Source organism: Muscardinus avellanarius (genome assembly GCF_963383645.1).
Source record: "Muscardinus avellanarius genome assembly, chromosome: 16".
Lineage (NCBI taxonomy): Eukaryota > Metazoa > Chordata > Mammalia > Rodentia > Gliridae > Muscardinus > Muscardinus avellanarius.
Window position 1 is genome coordinate 37,957,513 of NC_137802.1, and position 17,354 is coordinate 37,974,866.

Genomic DNA, 17,354 nt, shown 5'->3' on the forward strand with positions numbered 1-17,354 from the left:
ATTTTTAAAGAAAAAATAACTCCTTAATATAACAATTATACTATGGTTAGCTTTCAACTAGATATTAAGCTAGGTGACTACTGGACTAAGTCAAAATCACTACCAAATGTGATTCAAAGAGATTCAGAAGGAAGAGGGGGGAGAGAGAAGGGGAAGGGGAGCCATCAAGAAAAACAAAACAAAGCAAAACCAAAATCATGGGTTATATACACGTTTAAAAGCTGTTGTCTTATATTACAGCAGATTCATGAGATTGATGAGATGTAGTTAACCCTCGATCCAAAGTGAGCCGTCTCTGCTTGGGATGAGGAGTGAGGCTGGTGGGGTCCAGGTCTGAGGACATCACCTAAACAAAGGGCCACTCAGAAACTTCGCCCAGTCTTGCCTGGACATCCAGGTATGCTCTGCAGGGAGGGAGGGTCAGGAGTGTCCCAGGAACAGAGAGTGGGGGCGGGAGGAAAAAGAAGACATCAGCAAGTGCAGCAGTCATTCCAACATGGTTTAGTTACAAGTTCTCAACAGACTTTGTTGGGCAATGGAGTAGGTGTGAAAGAGGCGGGACTGACAGCTTTCTCAGGTCATCTCAGCCAGGCCTGATGCTGGGCAGAGGCCTGCTGTACAGCACCTCGTGCTGTTCTGCCCTGGGCCTGGAGATTTCTTGAAGGGATGAATGAAGTGTGGTCAGCAGACGTGGTCATGCTGGGTTTCCACCTCGACACTCCAACTGTACACTGGCCGGGGGTACTTTTTCCTTTTAAACTTTTGCTTTCAAAGCTAAATGTTTAAGAACAATTTCTGCCTTTAGTAGATACCCACCAATGACTATTAATAACTGAAAGTGTAAATATCTACTAAAAAAAAAAATCACATTTTATACCAGGAGACTGACGGTTGCTTAGGACATCTAAAAAGCAAATCCACAACAAATAACCGGCTTTGCGTGGAGAAAACCGGAGCAGGCCCAGGATTCAGATTCCCTGAGTCTCCCTGGCTGACTGTGGGTCTGAGCCCCTCTTTGTGGATGGCCCTGGATGTCAGAGATCTGAGTCCTGTGACTCAATGGCCCACTCAGCCCACTCTGGATGGGGTGGGTGCTGCCTCCTCTCTCAGCTACTTGAGCCCCCTCTGGAAACTGAGTCCTGGAGCTGGGGGAGGGGACGGGCTGGGAGCAGGCCTCCCCTTCCTCCTTTTCTGTGGGAATGAGCACTGGCAGCCTCAGCCACTGGCCTTCCACGGCTCTGCTGTGTCCGCTGCTACTTAATTCCCTCTTCAGCTGACTCTACAAGGAGCCACAGCTGTGTTCAATGCCCAGCGTTCTTGGACCCACCAGTCCTTCTTGCTGTCAGAGGAACTTGACTGCACCTGGGCCCCCAAACCCAGCTTCATTAGTAGCAGGAAGCTCTTCTTCAAAATGTTAGTGGCCTCTGGCTCTGGCCAGCAATGGCTGGGTCAGTGCTCGAAGGAAGTGGAAGTGTGGGGGGGGGATTCACACACATGGCTTATTGGGTTAAGAGAGGCAATTGCGTTAGTGGAGGTGATTCCTTAGCAAGGTGAGAGAAACCTGAGAGATTCATGGAGTTCAGCTCAACCTGGTTCCCCAACTGGCTCTGCTCTGCCAAGCCCCAGCTGACTGGGCCTGGGAGCGAACCCCTCTGCAAGAGAGGCTTCCCAGCTCTAAGAGCAAAAGGCTCGTGTGCCTGGATTTTCTTAGTGGAGCCCATTCCCAAGCCTCAGCTCTCACCCTCCCTCTTCCAAAGAGACAGACCCACATTGCAACCCCCTCAGCCCACAGGCGAACACGGTGCGCACTCAGTGTGCTCCTAGGGAAGCCCTCTCCTTCCCCGTGCTCCCGGGGAAGCCCTCTCCTTCCTGGTGCTCCTCCCAAGGACAGATACTCATTTTTGGAGACTGCGGCAGGAGGTTTGCTCACTGCCCACTCCAACCCCCTATTCCTCTGTCCCACCCCCTCTATACCCCCATCAAAGTGATTTAAAAAATGTTTAATTAACTTGAGCTCAGTTTAAAAGGTTAGGAAACTGGCAGGGATCCAAGTCCACGTTACACAGGTGATGTCGTTAATTTAATTTGCTTTTCGTGCGGTAATCTGGATAATTACTCAGTAGTTACTAGCAAAAATGTTTTCTTTTCACTAAAAGATGGAATCTGGTTGTTTGCATGAGTCTCACTGGCTGAGCCCTGGGGAGCTGAAGAGGCCCAGCAACCCTTAGGTCAGCTCACAGGACCTCCAGGAGTGGCCCCGGTTCCCGACCCTGCCCCCAGCGCTGGCAGAAGTCCAGCTTCCCTGCTCCCATCCCCCTGGGATGGGCACAGCATGAGATCGCCTGCCAGTTTCCCACACTCTTCACTGTATTTCAAGGCAGAGAAAGATGAGGGTGGGGGAAGGTACAGAAATGGATTCGAAAGAACCAAACCAAGGATCCCCCCAAAAAAGTAATAAAAATAAAAAGAGAGAGTAAAAGATGGGGTCATGATTAAAAGCTGGAGAAAAGGACAAAAGATTAAAAGAATGGACTTGTTCTTGCTCCCACACACCCCAAAAAGAGGTCCAGAAAGGAGAGAGATGTCGATGTGATGAGACAGGGCATGCGCGTACATGTATGACCGCTGCACATACATGTACGGACACGCCAGCAGGGCGGAGACACATGGCAGAGACGGCAGTACCTCAGAGGGAGATGGCAACGAAAGCACCTGCTCAATGGTATCCATTTGTAAAGGCCGTTGCAATCAAAGGTCCCTAAAATTGCACAATTGTTAAGGTCATCAGTGCGCTATACATGGGAACAGATTGTCATATTCTGGGAAAGGAAATTATCTCTAGGACTAGTCTGTGGTTGCCAGCATGAATATGTAATTCTGAGACACCATGTCACAAGGGGCCAGGACATCCTCCCAGTAACAACTCCCCCACCGAGCTGTCTGTGCACCCAGGGGAAACCAAGGGCCAGATTCAGAGGGGGGCAGGTGGTGGTGGGAAAGAGGGGTTCATGCCCCAAGTGATGGGCACAGTTGCTCTGAACCCTAAAGGCAAAGATAAGGATCTCTGCCCACAGTCCCAAGAGCTTGGGCTGGAGAGAAGAAATCCCGGTGCAGACAGACTGTGATACCCTGTGGGTTATGTCAGAGAAAAACACTGCAGCACACAGGTCTGAGGACCCAGGTTTTCAAGAACAAATAGGATCTGTGTTTCTGGATGCTGGAAATGGAAAGGAGTCGTGCTCTAAGTGGTGATAGACGGTTCCCCAAACTGATGTAGCTCTTGGCTGAATAATAACGTTCTGGATTTGGTACTACAGTTGATCCGAAGGGATTAGACTCATCAAACTACTGACCCAAGTGATACTGGCTTGGGAGTGCAAGTGAACAGGCCAGGGCCGGCAGGAGTGTGCGTGTGTGCATGTGGTCTGTGTGTGCGCGCGTGCGTGTGCATGCACGTACCTACGTGAGGGGGCTTCCAGTGCCAGGGGACATGGATGAGGCTGCCTGCTGACCTGGCTGTCTGCACCGTCTTTGTTCTCCCAGGGCAGCCCCCAAGGCAGAGCCTGCCCACTCTCTCCGGGGGGGTGGGTGTGGGGGGGGAAGCCTGACAGGGACATGACCCCGGACAGTAGTCACTCCTGTCAGTCAGCTCAGAACCAAACTGCCTCCGAAATGCGGAGGCGGGCTGGGGCCGAGGCTGGCCCTTTTTCTGTTTCCAAAATGGAAGGGACAGCGAGCTGGGCTCAGGCACATTCATGCTCACACACCGGGAGGGAGAAGAGCAATACAACCTGAAAACAGCATGCACATCTGTTAAGCAAATTTCCATTGCCTGGATTAGTCAGATTATAGAACCACAGAGCATTACAAATATCAAATGCATCTGGCCTTCGGGGGGCGCAGCTAGAGAACACAAATGGAAACTTACTTGGAACCTGGAAACTGTAAGAAACATTAGCGAGGAGGAGAAGGCCTGGGAGGGGGCTGGGCCCTCATGCCACCTCCCAGGCCCCAGCACTGCCACTGGACACTGGGCGGGGGCCGCTGCCGACTGTGGCCGCTCCTCCTGGGGTGAGGGGAGGGCCTGGGACTGAGGGCCTACCATGTGCCAGCGCGTGAAATACCAGTTTTAGTTCATTTCTCCCAATCTTGCTTTGCAGCCAGGCACGTGAGGTGCAGAGAGGTTATATAACTGGCTCAAGGTCGCAAGGGCTGAAGGCGGAGTGGTGACATGACCCTGAGCTGCCCCTGCACCTACACGCCATCACCATCACTGGGCCACCCAGGAGGGCCTGCTCATAACAGGCCTACACAGAGGAGCGTTGGCCCTCCACAGCCGGCATGGTGTTAAAGTCCCCACTGTCCTCTCCTCTGCCTCTAACTCCGGACTGTCCTCCCCACGGGCTGCACAGAGTTGGTCAGGAAGGGCAGGGAGGCAGGTACTTACAGCTATGCCGTGGCCGAAGCCTGAGCCCGGCTGTGGGCTGGCCGCGCTTATGTAATTCCCCACTCCGGAGTCCTGGCTGGCAGGGCCATAGAGATCGGCGACAGGTCCTGGGCTGTTGGCCCCCGGGAAGCCTCCAGGCCGCGCCGGGTTGGAGCCTGCCGGGGAAGCGGGCGCGCCAAAATTCGGTTGAGCACTGTAGCTATTCAGGACTGGTGTGCAGAGAATAGAGCTGGGTATGAGGCCAGAAGCCAGGCATGCACCGATCATTACAAGCCAAACACTCGAGAAAACAGCTGAGGCCCAACTTCTAACACTCAACCAAGGCCATGCGGAAACATGAGCAGGGACTCAAGAATACTCAGCCCAGGCTACTGCTAAGAAGCTTGGAGCTCCAAAAGGAGAGAAGGAGAAACGGTCATTCAACACACTACGCAACCAACCGGAGGTGCTTCACTGCCCACCGAGTTATCACAATAGAAATAGAGATATATATGGAGGAGAGAGAGAGAGAGAGAGATTTTTTTTTTCACATCTGAATTGACGCTCATGCAGTCTTCTAGATTTGGGCACGTTGAGACAGCATTCACATCCCATGCAAACTACAAAGGAACTAGTTTTAGACTACACATTGTGTTAATATTGATATTAAAACGTGACAGGAAACAAAGCAATTTGTGTCCAGGAAAAAAAAATCTTTGGGGAGGGGAATTTAAAAAATTTATTTTTGTGTGTATGTTTCATTTTTTTCTTTTTTCTTTTTGGATCCATTAAATGATAACTTTGTTTTTTAATTAATAAAGGACAAAAAAAAAGATCTCCATTCTGCATCCCTTCCCCCTCCCCCCTCCCCACTGGCTACTCCCTCCTTTCCCACCCCTCCCCTTTATACCCCCGCATGAAAGTCTTCAGTACTGAAGTGGTCGCAGGATGGGTTATGTCATGGAACAGTCGGGCATCTTAACGCAACGGTAATGATGGCGGCGGAGGGTCCCTTTTGGGGTGGAGAGCGGGGGATGGAGGGAGGGGATGGGGTGGGAATGGTGACCTGAGGGTTGGGTCAAAGCTGGGGTGGAGCCAAAGGTCCTACAGGACACCCAAACGCTCACCTCCTACGGTAGAAGGAAAGGGGGAATTTAAACTGTTTTTTCCTTTTGTTAAAAAAAAAAAGACAAAGAAGTATGAATGCAGGACATACTAACTGAACCAATTTATAGTCAAAGGTATCTATCTGACTGAAAGGCCTGCTTGCTGTTAGCCCTCCTCAGGTGTAAGCTCCAGACCGAGAAAGAGAAAGTTCAGAACGCACGTTTGCTGGAGAGGGAGCCCGGACACTGGCCGGCCTGGAGAGCGGCGGACCCCGGCCAGCCTGGAGAGTGGCGGACCCCGGCCGGCCTGGAGAGTGGCGGACCCCGGCCAGCCTGGAGAGTGGCGGACCCCGGCCAGCCTGGAGAGTGGCGGGGTTGCGCCTGTAGAGGGGGGGGGCTGGTGGGAAGCTACCTCTGGCCCCTCCCTCTGTCTCCCCCAGGCCTCACCCCTCTCCCAAACAGGGCCACAGCCTATCAACCAGGTCAAATTTTCTTTCACCTTTGGTTCCCTTTAGTAGCTTAAACCTTTCTTTTTCCAAAATGGAAAAAAAAAGTAATTGTAAATGTCAGCTCTCATTTAAACCTCAAGGTGAGACTGCAGCCAGCCAGCCACTCTGGGGCGACAGCCTGAGCACCGCACATCTGCAGGTGTGTCTGCAGCTTCACAAGGCTGCAGGCTCCCTCCTCCCTTCTGCCTCCCTGGACATCTCTCTCTGTCCTGTGACAGCTGCCTTCCCTGGCACAAGCAAAGAACATCTGAAGTGGACAGCGAGTCACTCTTGCCTGGGGGCCTGGCGGAGGCCCATGCTCCTCTCCTGGGGCTTTGAAGAGCCACAAGTGGATTGATTTTTCACCCACCTGTCAAGGGGTGAGAAGAGACTGGCGATGCACCACGCCAGGCTGGTAGGAGAGCGAGGGGGGCACAAAGACACAGAGAAGATCAAACCAAGCTGGGCCTAGCTCAGACTGCTGCCCTTGGGTGCCCTCGGGGCAGCAGGCCCCCAGGTGAGCCCCCTCCAAGATATGGCCTAGAAGTGAATAAACAGTCCAATGTTAGAGAGAAAAGGAAAAAAATTACAGAGGCTTAAAGCAGGCGGATGGCTTATTTGGGAAGGCGCTGGTAGACAAAGGGGACGGGGATGTTTGAATATGGAAGATTAAACTTGCAGATAACATTTGGCCCTTCTCACTCACGGAGGCAAATATCAAGCTGAGATATTCAAAAGGCAGTATTATCTTGGTCCAACACACTTTTTTCTTCTGGGCTAAGGAAAATGCAAAGAGCTCAGACAGTGGACATTTGGTTTTTCCAGGCAGCTAAGCCCCCTCTCTACAAAAGAGTAAACTAGCCGGTTCTGTTTTAGGGTAAGAGATGGGGAGACGGGGTAAGAGGTGGGGTGGAGATGGGGAGAAAGACCCTTGGCTTCTGTGTCCTCTGGTGGGATGTGGATCCAGGAGGACTGTGGGCAGGCCCACCTGTCTAGGGGTTGGCGAGAAGGAAGATTTTGGTCATGGCTCCAACAGGGGCAGCCTCCTAGAAACTAAGCCAGGCAGAGGAAGCAGCTGCAGAGGTAGATACGGCCCACCCGAGGAAGGATGCTGTCCAAAGATGCCCTCTTCCGGAGGCTTGGAAGGAAAGAGGGTGCTGTGTTCTGCCCATCCCAGGTAAGGTCTCCTGTTCCTGTGTGCACGGAGGCAGAGTCGGCCTGAAGGGGATTCTGCAATAAGCAGCTCATCCTGGGCCTAGATCACCCCTCCCTGCTCAGTCATCTTCCATCAAATGACACTAAAATCACCGTGGAAAAGGCATGTATTAGAATGCAGCTTTAAACCCCAAGTCCTATTTTATTATGCACTTGCTCATCACAATTTAGAGTCCCAGCCCAAAGTCACCTTGCAAATATCCCCCAGCCAGGGTGGAGGCCCGGGCTGCTGGGTCCCCACCAGAGGGCGCAGTGGGCAGGCTGTGCGCACAATTTGGAGCTGGCCTCTTCCAGGGGTGGTGGAAGCTGCACCTTCAAGGGCTAGGTAGGGCACGGAGGAGAGATGCAGTCAACATTCGCCTGTCTCTCTCCATGCCAGAGAACCATGCTCTAGGGAGCACGTTAAAGTCCAGACAAGCCATCGGAAGATTCAAAAAACCCTGGGTATGGCTGTTCAGGAGAGCATGGGGACAGACATTTAGCACATAAACTTGACAGTAGCCGTTCTACCGTCAGACATCAGGGACAAAGTAATTTTCTTCTTTTGGGAAGTCAGTGTAACTCCACATATTAAGTACTGGCTGGCTACATGGTAAAGAGGCCCATCTGAAGACCCCCTCTCCCGCAAAGCTATGAGACGGGGGCAGGCATGCAGCCAAGCACCTGACGTGGAGTGCTTCCCACGGCAGTTACTCTCCAGTCAATTTTCAGTGTCTTAAACGCAGGGCACCTTTCCCCAGGCACCATGACTCATTTTGAGGGGCTAGAAATTGTCCCATACACCAGGATCAGGTTAGAAAGGGGACAGGATATCATTCTTCATGGGCAAGGGCACCTTGTCAACTGCTCCATTAGGGTGTGTGTGTGTGTGTAGAGAGAGAGGGAGGAAGTAAATATTGTTGAATCAACAGTGTTGAGATTTATAAATTGGATATTATGGCATCCATCCCAGAAGAGGGCTATGTCTTGCAAACACCTCGGCACTTCTGCAATAGAGGCTGTGACTGCTAAGTGGCTTGAGACAAGCCCTGCACCAGGCTGGCAGTTTGGGGGCTCACTGTGGCCCATAAGCATTCCTGGGCAGGTTCCTCCTTTCCCCGAGGCTCTCCTGTCCAGCATCCTCTGGGCTTTCCCAGTCCAGGCAGGACCCTCAGGAGGCAGCTACAGTGTAGCACCAGGGCACACCCTAGACTTGGAGTGGGAAGGTCTGAGTGTGACCGGCCCTGCCCGCAGTGTGGGCCATGGGCGAGCCCCTCCAGCCTGCGTCCTCATTTGTAACATGTGAGTGAGTGATGTCTCCTTTATTCTACCTGACTCGCTGGGTTGCTGGGAGAGTGTGAACAAGAAGACTTGTCAAGTTTAAAACAAATACACCTATTTTTGAAGTAGTTGTGTATGCAGAGCCACCCAAGGCAGGTACCATATGCAGATTTAGGAAAATCTGATATAGGAAAATGTAATTCACCTGCCATACAAATCAGGAGGCAATTTATGAAAAAGATCCAATTCATCCGCTTTGTGCATTTATTTAATCATCTTGGACCTGAAACAAGGGCTCCTGGGCCCAGGCTGGAGGTGGGAAAGCAGGGACGCTGAATCCCACTGAGGACAGCAGGAGGAGATGCGTCGGAATGAAAGCTGGAGGCAATCTATAGTGACTAATAGGAGGAGTTTCCTGCCCATCGAGAGAGCACCTGGACAGCTGACCTGAACAGAAATGGGTGCTGCAGCCCCTCACCTGTAGGTGCTAGAGCAACGCTTGTGCTCAACTTTCCCCAGGGTTTAGATCTAAAATGAGCCAGAGGAGAGGGACAAAGGGCTGGGCTGAGGGTGGAATTAGTCCCTGGGGGAGCGGAGGGGGTCAGAGAGCCTCGCTGTAAAGCTATGGAAGCCTGCACATTTCTGAACTGTCCCTACATGACGCCACTGGACCTTGGGCCGAAGGCTAGAGCTGAGGACCGTGAGGGGGCTGCCCCTCGGAGGGTGCCCCTGGCTCTCAGCCCAACAACAGAATTATTAATGATATGCTGGCAGTGACTGTCGACACAGTCCTTTCCACACAAGCTTGGCCTACACACCTGGGACAAGCCAGGGGTCCCAGAGTTCCAGCCGAGGATAGGCTCCTGGTTTGCAGGTCTTATGTTTCCCCAAAGGGCAGGGCCAGCCCTCCAGAAAGTTACAGAGTCATCTGCTGCAGATGCCCCGGGGGCCCTGGCACTTTCCTGGGACAAAGTCTCTTCCCTGCAGAGCCTGACCTTGCTGCTTAGGGTGAGGCAGCCCACTCCAGGTCCAGGCAGGCGGCGATGTGCTGACCAAGCCAAGCCAAATTCATCACACTGTGCCTCCCAGCCAGGGAGAAGGGGACCTGGGTTGTTGGTGCCATCCCTGTCCCCTGACCACATGAAGGCCTGAGCGCAGGGGAGGTCAGAAGCCTGCACGATACTCGTTGAGGGCAGAAGCTGTGTTAATCCATCACACTGGATTTTAGGGGCTTTTGCTTGCTTTAGAGAAACTAAAGAAATTCCTTAAGGTCATCACCCAGCTAACACTCACCTCCACTCTCATCTTGTCTAAACCTTGGCCCCATGCTCCACAGTGGCAGGGCTGTCTCCTCAGGGCAGGCTATGTGGAGTTGCCAGGGTGGTCGCTGGACCCCATGGCCCTCATCAGATGGCATGTCCCCTAGCGCAAGAGTGACTCTTCTCTACTCCTGACTGCCCCCGGCACTCAGTGGATGCTGGCTCCACAGGGCCAGCTGGCTGACCACACTGGAGACCTCCAAAGTCCCTCCGAACAGCCAGCCCCTCCTTCTTGAGGGTTCTGAAGAATGCAGCTGGGCAGCCAAGTGCCTTCCTGGGGAGCAGAATTGGAGACTCCACTCTGGACTCTCCTTACTGTGTCCTCTAATGGTAGAGGACACAAACAAGAAAGCTAGACCTGTTTCTGGTAAGGGAAGGACAAATGTCAGCTGTAAATTATCATAGCACGTTTCACACAGAGTGGGCCAGAAGTCTGCCTGGCCGGTGTGTCCCAGGGATCCTGGGCTCATTCAGAGCTTTAGCCTGCAGGTAGGAGAGACAGACAGGAAAGCCAGCAATTTGTCCAACCTGGGGAAATGGTATGACACGCTATATTAAAATCAAATCAGTTCAGGGCCCCAGATGTGGGGACAATCAATTTTATACACGATATATTTTTTAAAGCTCAGGCAAATTCTACAGCTTTAAAAATGGCGGTGGGTGGAGGGGTTAAGAGAGCAAGGAGCTGGCATTTATTTTTCACTGTTTCCATACATGAACAGATTGTGTTATGGAGAGGAAGAGGAGGAACAAATCCAGCCTGGGAACATCCTGATGCTCGTCTCAGTGTACCCAGAGATGCAGGGCTCGGCTTCAATGCTGCACAGGACATGTGGCGAGCAGCTGCCCACTCACAAACCTGTTGGCTGGCCACTGTCACTACCATGCAGATGGCTGCAAGAAAAACATCCAGAACTGACCCTGTGAGGAAGGCTCTGTGGCTGGGGCGGTGCGCTTGGTGTGAGATGTGATCTCTTTCCAACTTGCCGCTTGGTTACCAGCCCTGGGCCGGGTCGGAGATGGTGCCTGGAGCTCACACAAGACCAGACTAGGTGGGCTCGGTGGGCAGCTGGGGAGTCAGTGTGTGTGGGGGGGGAGATGGGTGCGGGGGCTGCAGGCCATCCGCTCATGTATAAATCCCAGGGTGCAGCAGCTTTTGGCGGCCCTAAGCCTGATGGCCAAAGAAACTGGGCTTTTGTCATGAGGGCACAAAAAGAAATTTCTGGAGCCAAGATCAGGTTTCTGTTTTTCCCATCCCTAGGGACTGAGCTTGTTTGCAAGTTCTAGGAGAGAACAGAGTCCCTGGGAAGGGAAAGGCCATGACTCCAGTTCCTGAAGCCCTGCCTGGAGACGTGGCATCATGGAACCTTGTGGCTCGCCCTCCTGCGTGAACCGCCTGGCAGCCTGCAATGGCTTCACCAATGAAGGGACTTCAGCGAGAGGCTCCTGGCTAGGCTTCTGGTGTCCAGAGCCAGATGGTGTTCCTGACCCTCTCCAATGGGAATGGACATTTTGAGGGCACCTTCATCTCGAGGCGTCTAAGTGTTTTGGAGAATGAGGGAAAAGCCAACCCAGGTGACAAGCGTTAATGGTTTGGCTGAAGTGAATGGTGCTTTTTTTTGCGGTACTGGAGATGGAACCCAGAGGCATTGTTTCTCCTATCGATACTCCCAGCCCTCTATTTTTAGTCTTTTTATTTTTGAAATAGGGTCTCACTGAGTTGTGAAGGGCCTAAGTAGCTGAGGCTGTCTGCGAACTGCGATCCTCTGGTTTCTGCCTCCTGAATGCTGGGATTACAAGCGTGAGCCATCATGCCTGGCTGCAAGTGGTGTTTTATCATGAACATCCTGCTGCCTCCTCCCTAAGATAACTGGCTTAGACCCCAAGCCCAGACCTCTTAGAACTTGCAAGGAGCGGCAAGCCGCCCAATGGCTGGGCACACAGCACAGGGCCATCCACAGTGTCTTCCTCATCTGGCCCTCTGGGCTGGATGGCAACAGACAGGGAGTGGTGCCTGGAATGGATTCCCTCCTCTCTCGTGAATAGTCTGGTGGCTCCAAGTCAGTCCTACTTCAAGCCTGGGAATGTCCCTCGCCTTGTTTTCATCTGGCGACTGCCTTCGTCCTTGAGGCACATCCATTCCGTCTGAAGAGCCACCTCTGGCTTCTCCCCACGCATTCCCAGCCATCGCCTTGTGTGGCTTCACTGCCATGTGCTTACTAGTTCCCACCCTGAAAGCTACAACTCTGTCCCCAGCCGGAGGAATCAGATCCTTGCTTGTATCTTGGGTACATTTTCTGCACTACAAATGTGTCGAAACACTATGAAATATAAGAGTAGAACAAGAGACTTAGGAGAGGGCCTAACAAATCCACCATGATTGGAAGCTAGGTAAGAATCTCCCTGTACTTAAGAATGTTGGGGTGGGGGATGCTACATACTACTGGGGGTAAGAGAGGCAAGAAACACAAAGTTTTAGAAGCGGTGGCTTCAGAGGATGCCAGAATGGAAAGACAGCTCGACTTACTGATTGCCTACTGTGCTCCTGTTGGTGGGTATTGATATTATCTTTTTTCACTCACCAAACAACTAGAGAGGCGGAAACCTCGTGTTTGAGCAGCTAGGGAATAGATCTAATGTCACCATGTCTTGGAAGTGCCAGAACCTAGCTAACTTGAAAACACATGTGATTTCCACTGCACGCACTGCTCAGGTGTCCCTCCCTGAATCACATAGTCTGACAAGGCTTCTTTGGATCTTTCTTTGTCCCAGTGAAATGGCAAAGTCAAGGACAAGGAATTGGCTCCCCAACCTTGTAGTGAAAACTGCTGAGAACTTGGAATTCATTACCCTTTCCAAAATGGGTGCTCCCTGGTCATGCGGACATCTCCCCTGGCAGACTGGGGGCTCCCTGATGTCAGGTGGTGCCTTGGAATAAGATAGGAGACTTCATCTTTTCTGAGGACTAGACTGCCTGCTGGCGGCCAATACTGGAGGGACAGGGCACTGACAGAGGGAAAAGTAAGCCCTGGTCCAGCCTGGATGGTTACTGGGACCCCCCCCCCCTCCCTGAAAGTGCCTGGACCCAGTGGGGCATCTGGAGGGCTAATCCCAATCCCGATCCCTGCTGAGTACAAGTCCTAGGACTGATGGCATTCATGACCCAATCATATCTAACAGCAGCTCACTACCCTAGGCTCCAGCAGCCAGGGGTGGGTGGGAGGGTGCCTGGGGGCAGCCCCTCGAGGACCTGCACAAAAGGCTTTCTACTCGAGCAGCCCACTTTCGATGATTATAAAGGCACGGGAGTTTAATCCATTTTTGATGTAAGCGCTAATAGCTCTGTGTCCTTGAAGTTCAAAGCGGGCGCATACATGTCACTAATTAGCCAAGCACAGAGCCATTCAGCTCCCTCTCATGTTTCTAATTAGGTCTTTAATAACAAACAAACTCCGACCTTACCAAAAGGCCCCCATTCGTCAGACAGTCAAGGAGGACAGCTGCTTCCCTGTTTACAGCCTCTCCAGGCTGCTTGTTCTATGTGTACATGCTCCTAATCTCAGCCAAGACAGGCCTGTCCTCAGGGGAAGCAAGAGGGTCAGATGAGGACAAAGACCCTCCCTGGACAGTGGCCTTCTGAGACTTGCTGTGAAGATCAAGGTTATAGGCCCCAGGTCCTAGATGCAGGCAGGAGAGATCTGTCTGCTGCTAGAGGAGCTGTGGTGCCAGTGACAGCCAGAGAGATGGTGTGAAGCTCTGTGTCCAGCGAGGACCACATGATACTTGAACTTGTGGCTACATGCTGGACTTGCTTGGGGTCTACCTTGCAAGGTTCCGGTTTGATGCCTCTGCTGTGTGGCCTGGCCATGGGGAGGTTTAAAAGCTTCCCAGGTGACTGCACCATTGCAGCAAAGTTCAGGAACTACTGTACTGTCTGGTGTCAGGGTTGATTTCCTCATCTGCAACTATTAACAGCTATTAACAGGCCCACTGTTATTAATGAACACCAAAAAGAGTCAAAACCTCAAAAGGCTCAATCAACCACACCCAAGGATAGAAGTTGATTGTAGAAATGACACAGTTCTGAAAATACTGGGTGTCCCTTCCTATTGGCACATTCATTAGGCATTGCATACAACGGTTTCAAATGCATCCCAACCAAGCTTTCCATTATTTGCAAGCTCCTCGTTCCTCCCAGATCTCAAGCCACTGTCGCTGTGACTGCTCCACCTCTGGAGTCCAGGGATCGGGAGCTCTGCAAATAGCAGCAACAGAGAGCAGGAATGGCCCTAGGAACCTCCCAAGGGAAGTCCTCGCCTGACGAAGGTGGGAGCAGGCCTGGAATCAAGTCTTCTTATGCCCTGTATCTTTTTCTCGGCACTAATGCTGCCTCTATTTTTTTTTTTTTTTGTAATAATGGGGATTGAACCCAGAGCCTTGTGCATGTGAGGAGAGTGCTGTACCACTGAGTTACATGCCCAGCCTTCTATTTTTTTTGGGGGGGGGCTGTTTCTCATCCTTCTTGGGTTAATCCACATAGCAGCCTCTCTCTCTAGGAGGGGAAAAGTCTTTTTTAAAAAATCCTCTCAACTGCTTCAACCTTGAAGGTCAGGGGACGGGGAGTGGAGACAGGGTGACCCTCAAGCATGTTGTTTCCAATCCTAAGCTGAATGTATTCTATGACAGATGGGAGAGAAGGAGGCTGGGATGGAAGGCACTGAAATTTGTGGGGGGCCACCTGGGTGGAAAGTTTAAAGACAAATCTGGAGCTGACCAAACCACAGCTAGAAGACTACTGTAGCCAAGGACACTGCACAACTGGCCTGGGGTCTCCTCCAACGCTAGTCCCTGTGGCCTGGCCCTGCTGCTGCTCTTTGGCTTTTCCTCTCAAAAAGAGTGTGGCCTGGGTCTGTGCCTCACTTATCCTTGGATTCAAGGGCATTTGAGATCCTGTGTTAGTCTGTGATGCTGTGCTCTTCTCCCCGAGGCCAGGAAAACCCATCCTTCCAGGTTACAGGCAGAAATAACTTCCCAAAACAGGGGCAAGTGGGACTGGGCCGCCTTTCCCAACCATACTGGCTTCTACTACAGGCACCCAGGTCTGCGCTGTTTACCACAGACCTGGACAGACCATTTTATTAATATTAATAAGTAGCCAGGAACAAAGGGCCTCTTTATTTTTAGCTTTCTCTAATTGTGTAGTAATTACTCATCTACAAAACAAATGAACCCCTGGCTCACAGTTGCCATGGTACCCGGAGCTCAGCCTCCCTGCAGGATGATTGGCTGAGGAGACCACAATTCCCACCCGAGGACCTGTCCCCTCTCCACCATTGGCCCAAAGCAAAGCCCCAGCAACTGAGCAGCCAATCCCCTCCCAGAGCTAGGGCTGGGCTGTGTTTCCTAGCGACCTTCCAGATACAGTCCAAACAGGGCAAAGGAAAGGATGTGCATTCCTCCCTATGGAAAACCCTTCCGTGTTCCATCACCTCGTTTTTTTGAGCAGTGGCTAAGTTCCTCCAGTCTTATTTTGGTTACAGGTTCCCTTTAAATAATTCCTTCAAGGATAGCTTTCTCTTACCTGACTACACCTCCTCTGGGCCTCCATTGTCTGACATTGGCCTGCAAGGATTCAGGGACCAGAAGCTAGACCAGAAATGTCAGCCAATGAAAGCCAATCAGTATCATGACATTAAGTCTACAATAGCAGAAGCAGGTACAAACAAATAAAACCCCGTAAAATAACTCCTGAAGACACTTGCAAGTGATCTGGGGTTATCTCCTCCCTTAAAGACAGGAAAAATTGAGAACAACCATTTTTTTTGTTGTTGTTGAGTACATGTCTTAAAGTGCAGAGTCTTGCTCAGCCACTGCTGGGCTGCTACAGTTGGATATCTCTAATACTGGTTGAGAGCAGAAACTGATGATTCCATCTCTGCCATCTCCGATAAGTTATCTTCTCTGAGTCAGCTTTAAAATATCTAAAATGAGAAGGAGAGCTGGGCACACATGCCTGTGATCCCATCCACTCAGGCGGCTAAGGCAGAAAGACAGCAAGTTCAAGGCCAGACGGGGCAATTTAGTGAGAGTGTTTCAAAATTTAAAAAATTAAAAGGGCTGGGGATGTAGCTCAGTGATAGAATGCCCTGGGTTCAACTCCCAGTCCTGAAAGAGAGAAAGTGGTGATGGGAATAACAGCGTCCGGCTCACGGGGTTATGAGAAATGAGATTAAGAAGGGTGGGCTTGGGATAGCACCTGGATCACTCATACCACGCTTGCACTATTAACATACTACTATTATTATTTTATTAAAATTGTCCAGGAATTGTCTCTACCATTCATCAACTGCTTTTAAGATATCATTCCCTAAAAGGAAAGGACTTGGTGAGGCTTGCAGCAATGTAGTGAGACCCCGTTTCAAAATAAAAACAAAACAGGTATGAATTTTGAGATGCTGGCTGGAATCCGGCTGTCCTATCCCATGGAGAGGGATTTTATCAGGGCCCTCTTGTCCTCTGACCGACCTAATCCCAAAGGCCAATCACAAAGGCCCATCTCCTGTTCTGGAGGACTCCAAGGTGGAAAAGGAAGGTGTTTTTAAGAAGTTAATATTAATAAGCCAGACATGGTGGCACACGCCTGCCATCCCAGTACTTGGGAGGCTCATACAGGAGCACTGCAGGCTCATGGCCAGTCTCAGCAACTTAGTGAGGCTTGCAGCAATGTAGTGAGACCCTGTTTCAAAATAAAAGCAAAACAAAAAAAATAGGGATGGGGGTGTGGCTCAGAGGTAGAATTCAATTCGACCCTCAGTACCTGGATTCAGTCCCCAGTACCACACACATGAAAACAATAATAAGCATTCAGGAACAAAGGGCTCTTTATTTTCTGTATTCTCCAATTGTACAGTCAGTGCTCATCTACACTAAAAACGAGGATTAGGCTGACTGTGCTTCCTGGAGGAATGACAATTCATGTTGTTTGGGAAAGGCTGGCACCACCTAGATACGTGGAAGGTATCTTTCAAGATCTCATAACCCCACTTTTCATTAAAGGGAATTCATCAAGCCAGGCGAGAACTGAGGACATGGGGCACGGGAGGGCGCCCCAGATGGGGCTACTCAGGTACGGCTTTGGTCCAGTGTGAGCCAGATTTTAAGAGAAGGAGGGCCGGGCGTGGGGGCGCACGCTTGTAATCCCCGCGTTCAGGAGGCTGAGACAGGAGGGTGGCACAGGTTCGAAGCCAGCCTCAGCTACTTAGTGAGGCTCTCGGCAACTTAGTGAGACCCTGTTTCCAAATAAAATATAAAATAGTTCTGGGAGTATAGCCCGGAGGTAGAAAATCCCCGGGTTCCACCCCCAGTACCACCAAAAGAGAGAGAGAGAGACAGAGAGACAGAGAGAGAGAGAGAGAGAGAGAGAGAGAGAGAGAGAGAAGGAGGGAGCAAAGACAAAGACAGAGAGAAATGAATGAGCAGAAAGGACAAAGGCAGTGGTTGCCACAAGGCAAAGGAATGGGAACCCACAGCCCCCAAGCAA

General features: G+C 51.3%; 1 protein-coding gene across 6 annotated transcripts in view; it reads right to left on the minus strand.

The window, feature by feature from the left end:
* Positions 1-362: 362 nt before the first annotated feature.
* MSI2 (musashi RNA binding protein 2) overlaps positions 363-17,354 on the minus strand; it is a gene marked incomplete at both ends in the record, with an annotated part of 397,735 nt that continues 380,743 nt past the window's right edge. For 2 of the 6 annotated variants that reach the window (XM_080712696.1, XM_080712695.1), the window contains 2 exons: positions 2,717-2,758; positions 4,448-4,602. In XM_080712696.1, coding sequence (XP_080568822.1) covers positions 2,717-2,758; positions 4,448-4,602 — 197 coding nt within the window. Of the gene's footprint in view, positions 405-2,716; positions 2,759-4,447; positions 4,677-17,354 lie in introns of those variants that run through there. The other 4 variants (XM_080712693.1, XM_080712692.1, XM_080712694.1 and 1 more) reach the window with 3 other exon arrangements.